The sequence below is a fragment of the Aplidium turbinatum genome, chromosome 2 (genome assembly GCF_918807975.1).
Source record: "Aplidium turbinatum chromosome 2, kaAplTurb1.1, whole genome shotgun sequence".
NCBI classification, from domain to species: Eukaryota; Metazoa; Chordata; class Ascidiacea; order Aplousobranchia; family Polyclinidae; genus Aplidium; species Aplidium turbinatum.
In genome coordinates this window covers 54,525,883-54,540,742 of record NC_137473.1, presented here as the reverse complement: position 1 = coordinate 54,540,742, position 14,860 = coordinate 54,525,883, and the positions used below count along the sequence as shown (strand labels likewise).

General features: G+C 38.8%; 2 protein-coding genes across 2 annotated transcripts; one reads left to right on the top strand and one right to left on the bottom strand.

Moving 5' to 3' along the window:
* The first annotated feature begins 2,142 nt into the window (after positions 1-2,142).
* On the top strand, positions 2,143-8,366 carry LOC145764992 (uncharacterized). Its single transcript, XM_082576713.1, has 5 exons — positions 2,143-2,305; positions 3,922-4,007; positions 4,582-4,723; positions 5,923-6,106; positions 6,998-8,366. Exons 3-5 carry the CDS (start codon positions 4,712-4,714, stop codon positions 7,147-7,149), a joined length of 348 nt encoding a protein of 115 aa, XP_082432839.1. The 5' UTR covers positions 2,143-2,305; positions 3,922-4,007; positions 4,582-4,711; the 3' UTR covers positions 7,150-8,366.
* Positions 8,367-9,702: 1,336 nt separating this feature from the next.
* On the bottom strand, positions 9,703-14,533 carry LOC145765199 (protein SGT1 homolog). The gene is made up of 6 exons (XM_082576981.1): positions 14,341-14,533; positions 13,180-13,276; positions 12,534-12,720; positions 11,577-11,644; positions 10,448-10,576; positions 9,703-9,853 (listed from the first exon to the last, which is right to left on the bottom strand). The coding sequence occupies exons 1-6, from the start codon at positions 14,406-14,408 to the stop codon at positions 9,746-9,748; spliced, it is 657 nt and encodes a 218-aa protein (XP_082433107.1). The 5' UTR covers positions 14,409-14,533; the 3' UTR covers positions 9,703-9,745.
* Positions 14,534-14,860: the final 327 nt, after the last annotated feature.

Below are 14,860 nucleotides of genomic sequence, written 5' to 3'. Positions count from 1 at the left end.
GATTTCAACAAAGAGAATAAAACCTCAGGTTTGGCCTTTTTTTCTATAATTTGGCCTTTTTTGGGGATGCATTTGGCCTTTTTTGTTTTCTCAATCTGGCAACCCTGTGGACATCAGTTCAGTTTGTTTTTATTTCTGACCATTACAAGTACAACGTAAAACAATATAGCCTAATTATGTCAAACATAGCAGGGGTCTAGAAAAAGGTAGAAGTGACAAAACATGGACGCTATAACGTGCATGATGCCAAAGCAGGACAATTAGTTATGGCATATGGTCGCAACACCTTAATAAAGTTTTTACAAATGTAGAAAGATGAGAAAAAAAGGCTAGTGAATTTTTTTAAACAATTTATATGAGTAAAAAAACAGACAGAAGAGATAGTTTCTACGTTGATCGACCTTGGAAGGTTATTAAAAGTGTTGGTGGTCTTGAGGGGAACACTCTTGATGCGTTAGCTCATCACGTAAAGCAATTAAACCATTTTTTGTGTTACTTGGTGTGGTACCAGTACTTGTTTGTAGTTACGGTAATTTAACAAACTGTTGAGTGAATGCATGGTTGCCAATCTGTCTGAAAGATGTGAAAAACTGGAAAAACACTTATAATATAATTTGGGACTGATGATCAAGCGCTCCGGAAGAAATTTGTATACTATAATCGCCTATCTCTTTGCTTTGGGCTCCAATTTGGGCTCCATTTTAGAACTCCCAAAAAAAATTGGGCTACTTTTGGGCTACTTTTTGCATAAGGTTGGGCTCTTTTTTATATTAACCTCTGGCAACCCTAGCCACCACCTCCAATCGTCTTGGTTTGCCTTGCCATTGGATAAAGCTGATGGCCTTGTCAAGTTTATGTGTGCTTTTTGAGTGTGCGCCAGCAAGTCCACGCTAATCAATTCACGCACAGGCGTCTTCGCAAGACACTCAAACCTAACGGCGATCGATAATGCATAACGGGAACAGGCACGTGAAAGCTGGAAGTTTCTAGTGCGGAACCGACACGTTAGTGGTGGTAACTTACAAATGTTCTACTCGGAATTGGCTAAGGGTAAGCGTTCGGTAGGTGGACAAAAGAAGCGGTATAAAGACTCACTGAAGAGTAATTTTAAAGTGTGTAACATCAATTATACAAAATGGGAGGAAACCGCAGAGGACAGGCTGCTCTAGAGATCTGCCACTCAGAAAGGTGTCGCCACGTTTGAGAAGAGCAGATCCAAAAGGTTAAAAGAAAAAAAAATGCAAAGAAAAGAACGACAATCACACCCACAACCAACTCTCCCAAACGATCTTAAATGTACCAAATGTAACCGAACTTTTAAAGCCAAGATTGGACTAATTAGCCATTTAAGAACTCACCGTTAGCTTTTATTTTATTGCGAAGGCCATCATCCTCGAAGTCGAGGGATAGCCATCATATGGCATAGGGTAGGCCTGCAATGCACACCCGTTGAAGCTAAGTTGTTCACTCACACTTTAATTAGTTACCATATTTGGTAGTATGTAATTACTCATAACCTGGCAATCTGCTGAGCCAGTTATGGTGGGTTTGACAATTGAGGACATTTTTCATGGTCCAAACATACACTTGGCTAAAGTACATACATAGTTTCTGATTAAAAATTAGTTACGGTACAGTACGTTGAAAATGCACTGCCTACTCCATTATTGTTATCACTATCAACCATCTGACAGGGTGGTAATCAGGCTTTTAGTGAAGGTGGTGTGCTGATAAACAGACAAGGTCATACTCGTACAGAAGGTAGGCCCTATTGTCAGCAACTGGCATCTAGACAATGCCAACTTATTTAGGCTTCTCAATGGCTTTATTGTGAAGAAGATACTTGATTCACGGATTTTCCATGTTAAAATGTTTTACATCATGAGTTATAATTGTATTCATCATAATCCATCGTCGGTTTGTTCCCCACTAGTGGGGGTGGCCGATTGTTTCCTCGCAGCAATTGTTTTAATCCCTTTTCTCCATTTCACTCTGTCCCTTGCATCTTCCTCCTTCAGTCCGACTTTTTTAAATTCTGTATTATTATTATTTATTTGTATCAGACAAGGTTGTCCATATTAAAACATTTTACTTTATTTTACTTTATTATTATACTACTTTACTTCATTTTACTTTAGATTATAAAAGCTGATTTACTTGATATTGAAAACTAAAGTGCTAAAGTAAAATGGCATCCAAGCTGGAAATCACAATTGTTTCTGATGTCATGTGACCTTGGTGTTGGGTTGGCCAAAAAAATCTGGAAATTGCAGTTAAGTCACTTCCAGAAAAATGCCAACTTCAGGTAAGAATTAGTATAGTCAAACACAGTGGACAATTGGACACTCTTACCTTATATTGTAGGCTGTGGCTATATTTACACTGTATAGTATAAATATAGCAATAGTGTTGCCAGATAAGGAATTCTGCCCCAATTTGAGAAAAGTTTAAAGCTGTTGAAAACAGATCGAAACTCTATCCTTATTCCTAACTCCAACCCTTTACCTTAACCCGTCCTAACTTTAATCCTAACTCTGGCAACACCTGAATATACCCATGGCAACAAGTGTGTAAAAATAGCCACTTCACCTGTTCAGTGTTCACATGAACATGACGTATTTTTTTCTTTTATTTTTAACAATAAAGAACGAGAGAAAAACAACAGAAAAAGTGTGCATATTACCTCTAAAATCAAAGTTGTTCTTTTTTTTGACAAAATCAGTGGACCGTGCGTTGTGTGTGTGACTGAAATTTCAAAGGATAACAGTTCAACACAGCCTGGAAAGTATGGTATCTTATTTTGAAAAAGAATTGGATCAAATGCAAAGCAATTCAATTAATGTTACTGCTTTTTTACAAATTGATTTTTAATTTAAGCTTAAGCCAATGTTTCATGTCTTTTCAAATATGAGTAATATATATTATACAGTTTTGATGTTAAAGGTTTTTTTAACTTTACTTGAATTTGAGAATTTCTCTTAGTAAGTTTTCGTTCATCAAAAGATGTGACCATGTTGGCCAAATGAACATGTACGTGAACTTTGCTGCACAGCGCACAACTTGTTGTTCTTTGTCACTGAGTTCATTTTCTTTGAAACCAGCTAGCCTAGTTTAGGGAAATGACTATTTCGATGCACTGCATTTTTACTGTCAACAAGTAAGTTTCGTGGCTGTAAAAATTAACAATATATACTTGTTTAAAAAAATAGTTTCCTCAATGTATGATTTGGGGATTTTTCAATTATTTGTTTATTGCTGCCGCATTCATACGTTTATATGCGATTTTATGTTTCACAAAAAGATATATATAAAGCTGACAAATACAACATGCCTGAATGCATAGGCTACTGAGGTTACACATCTTACTTGAGTAAACAAAAAAATATAGTCTTTGCCTTTGTAAAAAAGGCTTGCTTGAGATTTGGAGCTTTCAACTTTATGAATATGTATAATTATTTGGATGTGGCTATATGATGTGGCACACTGGCACAAGTGTGAATATGTAGTCTTCTTCATTTTTGGCTGTTCTTATTTGAAATGTGTGAAAATGTTGTGAATTATATTAAACCTTTATTTATATAAGTCTTAAATTAAGTCATTTAACTCTTATTATATTCTTAATTTAAGAGTATATATATATATTATATAGTATATAATCGTACATAGTACGTATTTAATCTTAGGTAATTAAGGAAATATTGTTCTTGAAGTTTCTCTTCAAGCTGGTTTTGAATTATTTTTTCATAGTTTTGCAATTTTTGAGCTAGTTTTATCTGGAAAGTGTTCGTGTGTTAGAATCCATCCAAACCCTTAGCAGGTTTGTATTCTGGGCCTCCTGCAATCCTTGATAATTATATTAAAGTGGTAGTTTTGGCAAATTACATAAGTGGTCGGCTACATGTATACTATTTTAAATACCAGGTTATTTGGAAGCCTTACCTGTTAATACCTAACCTACCACCAGAGGGGATTGAAAAACCTGCTAAATATGGACCAAACACCCCTTTGTAAGTTTCTACCTAGCAAGTTGTTAAATGTTACTAAACATCACTTGCTACTTTTCTGTATTGTATATTTGACATGAAAATATTTGTGTTTTCAAAACTTTGTTTATTTGCATCAAATATTTGAGTTTGTATCCGTCACACAAATTTGATAGAAAGTACAGAAATATAGATGACTGCAATTTAAAGTGTTGTGAGAAGAATGGCATTGTACAAATGTACAAGTTAATCCTTGCAAATAGAATGTGATTTACTATATGTGATATACGTTTGATATACCAGTACAATTGCATCATATTGCATTAAGTTTTGTTTGCTTTATGTAGCAAAGTTAAAAACTTTGTAAGTTAAGGGATAATGTTGCAACAATGAGAGCTCATTGTACGTCATTACAACATTTGCTCAACTATGATCTTATGTGCCATTGAAGTTGCTCAAGCTTATGACTGCTGAATTCTTACAATCAGAAATATAAAGTCAAAAAGAACTTTCTTTACATTGGAGAAAATGATGCGTTTACAGCAAAGTTTAAATTCAGTTGCCACAAAATTTTGAATCACTTTTTGTATTTCTCTAGTGCCGCTGATTTGTTAAAAGCCGGAAAAGATCTTGGAATTGATTTCACATTTAAATCAAATCGCTTCCCAAACACCACCATTGCTCATTGTGCCTTAAACTTTGCTTTGTTAAAAGATCCTTCAGGGGACATGCAGAACTTGGTATGATGTTAGATGTATGATTGTTTGTATGTATATATGTCTAATGTGGATTGCATTTTTTCTGATTATTTAAAAAAAAATACATGTTTAACTTGTATGTCATCAGTTATGTGATTATTTTTCTACGTACCACTCTTTGTTTTTCAATCATATAAATCACCTACTTCAGATGCACTAATAATGCAAGGGGCACGCACGACGTCAAGTCCTCGAGCCACAAGATTTTGATAAAGTCTTGTTTCATTTCATCTCCTGCTGATTTTTATATCGCTGAAAGAACGCATTATAACGAGTTTGCTTCAAGTTCATAGGAGGCATCATAGTGGTACTACTTCATGTTTCACTCATGATAAAGAATTCTACTGGTCACTTGACAAAGCCTTATCGCTCAAATCTCCGACTACAAAATGAGATCACCAATCTGTCGTACGCCGGAGGGGCTAACGTCGTGCTCCGCCATTGTGCTGCGCTTTTATTTTCCCAGCTCCGTTCAGTTTGCCTGTTGGCATAACTACAAATTTATTGCTGACAGAATTTTCCACAGTAGCCTAAACACACAAAGAAACAAATAAGCAAGGCACATGCACTGCAATCAATTAGTGGTCACGAGAAATACTAAAATAGCCTGCTAACAGGGCTATCTAAAGAAAGGCATGCAAAGTCTTTTGTTACGCCTGACAAATAAGGGCTTCTGTAAAATGACAATTGGCACCGATATTAGTTTAATAAATCTTGTTATGATAACCTGCATTGCGCTATTAGCATCATGCCTATTCACTGCATGCTCATGATTACTTGTTAATTCAACTACCAGTATACTCGCTTAACATCTAGCCTACTGCAAAGGCTTTGTTAAGAAAAACAGCTTACTGGTAACTTTTCAACTGTCTTTTCAAACAAGTATTCTTTGAATATGCTCTACGTAACATTTGCTAACTGTCTTCTGCAGCTGACTGTGCCAGCTGCACTACAAAACTTTCTGCAATTAAACAAGAACCGCATTTAGCGCGCTATAAACTACCGCCCTGGTAGTGTGAGAATAAGGCAATCGCTGCGAGCCTTCATATCCCCTTCTTCAGATACTCCCCTGCCTGCTGATAATACTCGAACAGTCAAACATGTAAACACAACCAGAAGTCATTAAGGAAATTATCTTAGTAGATTCCAAGTATGTGATCGTGCTTACATTTCCACTGCAGCTGCAGTCCGTCCTCTTCAAGAGCCACTTCACCGACGGCACCAACCTGGATCTAGATGATGTTACGTCACTGGCCGTCTCCGTTGGTTTCGACAAGGACGAGGTCAGGGCGTACATAAGCAACAAGAACAACCAGGAAAGTGTCAAAGAAGAAGCTGGTCAATGGGTAAAGGAAGGCGTATCAGGTGTGTAGAGTTCGCCTTCATGTGATCTGGTGGTCTGCTTATCACTTTATTCCTACGTGTACAACAATATGTATGCCCGTTAGTGTTTGTACAGCCTGTGAATGCACTTAGAAGAAATAAATTGCTGACCATAACATCTTTGAGTGCCCGGTCAATAAAGTACGTTTTGAAATGCATGGTATGACAACACTGTGCAAACCTACCTTGACTGGAACTTTCCCCACCTGTCTTGTTTACACCACCACCACGTTCATTTCAATGTTGATGACAGCAATCACGTCATATAGTTTAAATAATGCGATAAGTCTATCATCAAATTTCCTCAAATCCACTTTGCAATTCCGAAAGAACATAGACACCGATCAGTAGCTAGTCAATTTTCATAGTCGACGATCGACAGGGGTAGTCCGACCACTCGGCATGCGACAACTCAGCATGTACATTTCAGCTACTGCCAAAGTCAACAAATGAATTTTTTCATCTAGCATCGGATTTCCTTTGTCATCGCTTTCTAAACTGAATTTGCTGGCTTGTTACATCCCAAGTATCGGCCTGGTCAGTTTTCACTTGCTGAATGCTGAGTTTCATCATTTACCTATTTCGGGGAATTGCTGAAATGTTGCTAGCTCTGCTGTCACTTGCTCAACTGCAATTTGTTATGTATTTGTAATGTTATGACTTTCTCTCAAAGTCATAACATCTTCAGCTGATGAATGGTGTCGATTTTGATGTGTTTATTATTTAATCGATTGCAAAACATCGCAAAGGACAAAACAGAATGGAGATCCTATCAACCATGTTGAAAGACTGATCGAAGCCAGCGGATGCCAAACGATTTGGCTTCACTGGCGGCGGAGGCAGTTACAATAATAATAATTATTTAATTTCCAGCCATTCCCTGCTTTATTATCAATGGAAAGAAGTTGCTCGCGGGAGCCCAGGCTCATGACAATCTGTTCAAAGTCTTCTCGCATCTTTGTGCAGGGAGCGATATTCCTTCCCAGTACCTCAGCGGAACCAGTATAGGCGAAGGAACGCAATAAGGCGTAGGCTTTGTGCCCAGAGATTTCCTGTCACATTAATTTTTGCAAGATATGGAGAATTTAGAGAAATTTCTCACAATTGTTTGTTACTGCCGTAATTGGCTGTTTGCGCAACCAAATAGTTCAACTGGCTGACTTCTTAATATTACTTTTGTGGTACCATGCTGTGTTGGTGTATTTTTTCGGGTACCCGACCAATTAACTCGATTCCTATGCCACAAGGCACGAATGACGCACTGAATGCCACGAGACCTGAATCTTGTGTTATGCGTAGTCAGGTTTGGCATCATTCTTGGCTTACGGCACGGGGATTGCGTCATTCGGTCGTGTTTCCGTATTTTTTTTTTTTTTTCACAAACTCAACATTTTAATGCAAGTAGCTTATATTTTAGATTGTACCGTCTGCTGCCTTGCTAATACCAATACGTTAGGTCCTTTTATCTCATTCCGTCATCATTTTCCCAAACAAAGTTGTTCCTACATGATTGCGTTTCGCCCGTAGCCTACTACCAAGTGTAGTACACTGTGCTCAATATGCATTAGTGGTACGATACATTTTATATGACCGAATAGTTCATTTTTAAAGTGCACATATAAATATTGACCGTAGCCTACATCGGTGCCAGCGACATAGAGCTGTTAAGATGATATTTTTTTCAGTGTGGATGTTAAAAATGATTAAATTGAACTCGACCTTAACAGTTGGGCTGAAATATTGAAACGAGGCAGTGTCCACACCCCATTTCAGAAGGATTATCGCTAGCAATACGACAACTTCATATCATATCTGAACAGCACCCCGCGGCTCGTAATTAACATGTCGAGCCACAAAGCAATGCGGCACCAAATCCCATTTATAACTTTTTTTTGATAGCCCAGAATAATTATGTTTTACGCTCTAACGACTGTAGTTTTTGGTGGTTTCCTTATGACGTCTTTACATGCAGTTTCATCGCTACAAAGATCTGAGGTTTTCACTGTACTTTTGAAAACATATTGATTATTGTAATGCAGTACACATGGCCAAGTTGTTCTTGTTTCATCTCACACCTTGCAGTCGTAGTGCCTTGCTTGTGATTCATAATCACCGAATTTTATTTCTGCTTGTGAATGGATTTTTAGAGCTTTTATGACGTAAACAGTTGAAACGGTAGAACTGTGAACCGACCTTTGCTCGAGGCTCCATCATCAAATCGGAAATAAAGTTTCACCTCTTACGTGTTTGTGCCGAGGCAGGAATCAAATGGGTAAAGTTGCACCGGTAGCAAAAACAGACCCATTCAAAAAGTGTCATTGCATCGAACAATGAGATGGGCGCGTAACTGTGGCACGAAACAGCTTAATCCGCTTTCGGAATTTTGCTCTATTTCGGTACCGTACCACAAACCTAAGTTGTTTCTGGTAGAACACAAGGGTCAACTTGCCTTTGCTGAGCAACCCCATATCGGGAGCTCGCATGTAAGGCAACGTCGACCAAAGGGCGTGAGGACTGTAGTCACCCTCCCCCGCATAACCACTGAGCTAACGGGACGGACAGTGATCAAAACCGAGCGGCGCTGATTCGACTCTTGGGGTGTGCTTTTGAGCAACAGATTTTCTCCATTCAGCAGCACCTAGTGCATGGAATCATTCACCAACAACAATCGGAAACTTCTCTGTTAATGTCGGTAACCGGCCCTGCGTCAGTGGTTCAAAGCCTCTACAAGTAGCCATGCAAAACTGCCAGGAATAACCTTTCAGTTGCTTTATTAGTCCGAGGATACATTCACAACAAACATCTTAAAACACTTTCATTGCATCGATCAAATAGGGTTACGTCAGCATTGGTTATAATGCCGGAAGTCAACATAGCCTAATGACTAAAACGTTCATGCAGATTTTTAGGCGTTGTTCAAAAATCACGACACAGTTTTCCCCATATCTCGACATCATACAACGCAATGTACAGTAGTACACCATACGATATTTGAACGGCCAGACAGCGTGTTGCAACCAGAAATGGCAAATATCACCAGTGAATTGTAGATGGCACATAGCTTACAACCAGGGGCGCCGGAAGGATTTTTGACTGGGGGGGGGCAGGATTATGAAAAAGGGCACTTTTGTTGCTGAAAGGCCTTTTTTTAAGTTTTAAGATATAGCGATAATGCTCATCTATCAGCTCATTATCGAGTAATGATATAATAAGTGTCCGGTATACAAAGAACAATGGCACGAAAGGGCATCATGCTATGTTATAATGTTGTAACCTACTGTGATACAGAGTTTTGTGTCGTGAATATTATTTTGAGGCAGAACTGAAAGATTATAATTAGGGTAAAGGCGAATAGCAAAAATTGTTATACAGTAATTACAGTATTGCAAAATGTGCAGTAGCTGCCCCCCCATCCACAGAAAAATTGAGAGCAGGGGAGCATCTTTTCACCATTTTTGAGGGGTTTTTAAGCGAGTTTTTAAAAAAAACACCCGGGTTTTTTGGGTTGGGTAAAATACCGACAACCCTGCTGTTACTGCGCACTTCCATTCCAACACAAGATTATAAAACACTACAAATACATAAAAATCACAGATTTATTAAACATATGAATAAAAATAATTAGGTGTCGTATTTCTTGTACTCCATGCCATCTGGGGGCTTCACTTCCACTTTGTCCTTCTTAATCTCGCCCCAGTTTGTACTCAAGACTGTGCCGCCTGACTCCATCTAGTCGCAATATAGAGGCATGATTATTTGTTTTATTATCTCAACCGACAATCCTGGTTCTCACCGCTTAAATGTCATCAGACAGATGGGAACTCGCCCCAGAATCAAAATCTGCAGACGTTGAATCAAATGGAGAATTTTGCTGTCTGGGATGCTTGCCGGTAGTCACTTGAAATGCAATTTCACTCATTCTGTCGCTGGACATGATAACGGCATCTTGTGATAAGTGTGATCACTCTCGGGGGTGTGCGCTTGAGCAGCCCATCATAAGACTTCTCTCCATTCAGCGACACCTAATGGATGGGATAATTCCCCGGCAACAAGACTTCAACTATCGGAATCTTCACTCTGCCAATCTCGGTGACCGGCCCGGCGTCAAAAGCCTCTGAAGTATGCGAAACTACAAGGCTTTGTCAGTCTGAGGATAAAGATTCAAAAACCAAACCATCATTCAAGGGATCCTTAAAAGAGGATTTCAACAATTAAACAGTTGTTGTTACAATGTTTGTTCAACAAAATATTACTTTGTGTTGGGTTAAAATACTATCAGCACTTCTGTCACTTCAATGTAAATCTACTTCAATTGTGACTCACAAATGACTTGTTCATGGCTTTCCGCGTCTCGTCGGAACCATCCTTATATATTTGCTGGAAGAGTTGGTTCAGAGCGGCCTCTCCTTCAGGTTTTTCGTTTTTCTCTTCTTCCTTGATCTCATGAGCGAGCTAGAGAAAAGGAAATTTAGAGCACCTAACTTTATGAACGTTTTTCGATCATTTTTATCTGACTCATTGATATTATGGTGTCAGACTAAAAAAGCTTCTTTGGAAGCTTACATCAAGTAGCTACACATGTTTGCATAAGTTGAACTATCGACGATAATGCAAAATCTCCGCTTGCTGCTGAAATGTTGTTGCCAAATGAAAAGCGATCTGTTGCTGAGGTAGGCACTTTAAGGGAACGTTCAAATATTACGTAACGCCTTCGAGGGGGAGGGGGGGTTTGTGCAAAGCGTTACGTTAGCGTCACATCGGGGGGGAGGGGGTTCAAGCAAAACGTTACGTAACGCTTTCGAGTACGGAATGGTAGTTTTTTGTGCTGAATTCGTAGTAAAAAAGCGTTACATGAAAAAAGCGTTACGTTGGCGTTACATGGGGGAGGGGGGGGTCAAAAATTCGGAAAAAAAGCATTACGTAATATTTGAACGTTCCCTAGCATTACCCACTCGTCGAAAAGGTACGCAATCATGCGTGACATGTTCATTCGCGATTCAGCTGATTTCAGTCATGTGACTCGACACGTGATATTCTGATCGAAAAATTTTGATACAAAGAAATTTAACTGAATGCTTCACCACAACCACCGTTGCCTAATGGTTAGGGCAGAGCAGGAGTAGTAATTTCGATTTCGTGGGTTCGATTCCCACCCTCTGCTAATACTATTTTTTCTTCTGCAACTGAACTGAGTGCAAGAAGGATCTTAATGGTAGCCACTTTAACAAGTCGAAATTGTGACTAAAACACAAAGCAATTTCACATTGAAAAGCAGGCACTCTTCGACGAGTGGGTGATGTAAAAGTGCCTACCTGTTGCTGAACTGCACGTGCCGAGAATCGAACCAGCGCTGTTTGCACGGTGTATCAATGAATTACGCAGACGCACTACATATCTCAGGCAACCTGTCTAATGTAGTCATTAAATGCAACACTTTAATTGTTTGTTTTACCTTATCCCAGTCTCGATAATGCGATGATGATGGATATTTGCTGACTGAGTCTTGCGGTACAGGAATGTCTGTAATAAAAACCATGTAAGTGAAAGTATGCACTTGCTTGCCCATCATATATAGGGCCAAAAACAGCTGGTCTACAACTGATCCGCGTTAGTTGATAGACGAAGTTACAAGCAATGCTTACTCAGGTATTCGCGTTTAATTTCTACCTCACTAATGTTTAAAAAAAAAACTGTGGAATTGTTACAGTTTGTTACTTTACCAGCTCTGATAACTGAAGTGGCAAACCTTCCTGCAATCTACGTCCCAAACAGAACTTGTGGTCTACTCATTAGGATGACAAGACAACGGCCGATGGATGCACGCCCCGACATTTAATCTACATCACCGCCCATTGTTTCGAGGTTGCTAAAAGAGCCCTCGGCGCTTGAATTGGTGAAAAAATGGTCAAACTCAGACGAAATATCTTGCTTCGAATATTGCTGTTGAAACTGAGTGAGCAACCTTTTAGAGAGAAGGAATTTATCTAACATAAAGATTAAAGAGTTGATTGACAAATTGCGTTACGCAAACAGTTAGGTTGTTAGCGTAGGTCATTCAGCCCAATAACCTGCTTGTCAATCATCAGTGAGAAAATAGCATAACCACTAGGCAAGTTGAGGAGGAAAGCAGCAAGGTGGGCTTGACAGGAGAGGACGCGTTAGACAGATCGATGTGGAGACAGGGTGTGAAGATGGTTGCGGTGCTTGGAGGTGAATCCGGCCACTCTCGGTAACATCACCGGATTACGGGACATCACCGGATTAAAACTGGACTACTACTACTGCGTAAGGTATTATAAATCTATAGAAAATACCTTAACCACTATCTCAAGGGTAGTAAATAGCAATCACGATCTTACTTTGAATGCCGCAGATGAAAAGTTATTTTGCAGTCATGAAAGTCACTCACTTTTTACTGCAGGACCTTTGCCGATCAATGACCCCCAACGTGAGCTCTCAGCTTTGGCAAGTTTACATTCCATTTTTGTCGAGTAATATTTGGTCTGACATCGGCTGGGAAGAATTTTGTCGGAAAGAAGAAGTTTCAAATCGTATTCATCAGGTTGTTGATCGGATGGGGTGATATGCACATGAATCTACAGCAGAAATGATGGTGATGATGGGTGATATGCACAAGTTAATGAAATTCTGCCAGGACAAGATTAAGATAAAGTTTAGCATTAGGCGCATTTCATCAATAGAATACAAACCTACTTATGTACCAAAGTTACACAAAGCAAAAAAAACATTAAGTTTATGTGTTTGAATCACACCAATGTCTCTTAACGTTTGATGTGTTACTGAGAATGAAAAGTTGTAAAAGGATCCTTCATTACGTAAGATATTCAACAAATTATGCAGGTTTCCCAACCGGCTGATTTCTTCACTTGTAATATTTATTATAATTTTGAAAGAAAACAATTTTTATAAATAAACTTTAATAATAAATTTTGCATAAAACAAATACACTATTCCTATTATTGAAAGACTTTGATAAAATCTACCATAAAAGCACAACCAAATCATCAAGGCAACAGAGTTACAGAAATACTTACAGAAGTTGGTTTGAAATTGACGGTTACATTTTCGCTAGATAGTTTCTTTATCATAATACTGACAACTACCTGGCCATCAGTCTGATACCAGTCATATCTGAAAGCAAATACATATTTCTAATACAGCAGTCCTTGCTTATATAATCTTATGGTTAATAAGTAGGCCTACCCACTTATAAAGCCTATTTTGGTCTGGGCCGGAGTTACTAAATGTATAGGAGTGAGAGAATGTCTTCCACTAAATAGGGTCAAAATCATCCGGTCTCAAGATGGGCTTAATAAACCGGGACTGCTGTCTGACCAACTTGCGAAAATACAGTCATACAGAAGTTGTTTTATCAATTTGATAGTTCATAGGGAACATTCAAATATTACGTAACGCCTTCGAGGGGGAGGGGGGGTTTATGCAAAGCGTTACGTTAGCGTCACTTTGGGGGGGGGAGGGGGTTCAAGCAAAACGTTACGTAACGCTTTCGAGTACGGAATGGTAGTTTTTTGTGCTGAATTTGTAGTGAAAAAGCATTAAATGGGGGAGGGGGGGATTGAAAAAAGCGTTACGTTGGCGTTACATGGGGGAGGGGGGGTCAAAAATTCGGAAAAAAAGCGTTATAATCTGCTTATGTAATATGAATAATATGTAATATTTGAATGTTCCCATACTGTTAATTTGGACAGGCAGCGGCAGTTGGATTGTGACCAACCTGATACCGTAGTCACTAGTCGCATAGTTTTTGACATCAAGCCTCAATTCATGTGGCAATGCCTTAACTTAGCAGTCCATAGTCTTAAGGAAGGCCGTAGGCATTTCTTTCAAGCAGCGTACAGTTCATATATACATGAGAAACTAATAGTTATATTTGAAGGGGCACCACGCCACCACTGCACCATCAACGCTCTTAAACGGTGTCAAATCGGCAGCCTTTTAAATGTCAAACCATGGCCCTCACCACTTGGCTATCCAGTCAGCTTAGGAGTTTAGAACATTAACTCAGCACTTTGAAATCATTAACTTCAGTAAAAATTGAGCATCGTGTCTAAGCTGTTGTCATGACAAAATACATAAACAGAAAGAATTATTAATATAAAAAAGACAGGTTTTATGATGAATAAACTTCCCACCAATCAGTATCTATATCACCAGACAACATACTGTAAGCTTACCTGGGTTCTTTGATGCCAGGAGCCAAAGCGTGTGTTGTAGATTCATTTGTCAATGCCTCATCTGCCATTGCCAGAAGAATAACAATATCAAAAAGGAATGTAATATATTGTGTTCGGACTTTTTCTATTGTTTACAAAGCAATTATAGAAGCCTTCAACATGCACATATATACCAACTAAACAGTAATACAACACAGCTACAAGATAAAACGACTGGTCATGTAAAGGTAACAAACTCATATCCACTACAAATAGGGTACTTTATGACTACGCACAACGGTTTGCAAATTGCAATTGACGTAGGCTAAGTTTACAATAAACGAGAACAACAAAAACTATTATTGAGTACGGTATGAAAAACAACAGGATACGTCTTACTGGCAAACTAAGCTGAACTATCACAAGATGTACAATGATAATCTGCTTTTATTACGACCTTTTGTCAATCAGACTTGACTAACTCAGATGGCTAGATCAGGTAGTTGTATCCAATTGACGAAACGTCACAAGATTATCATCT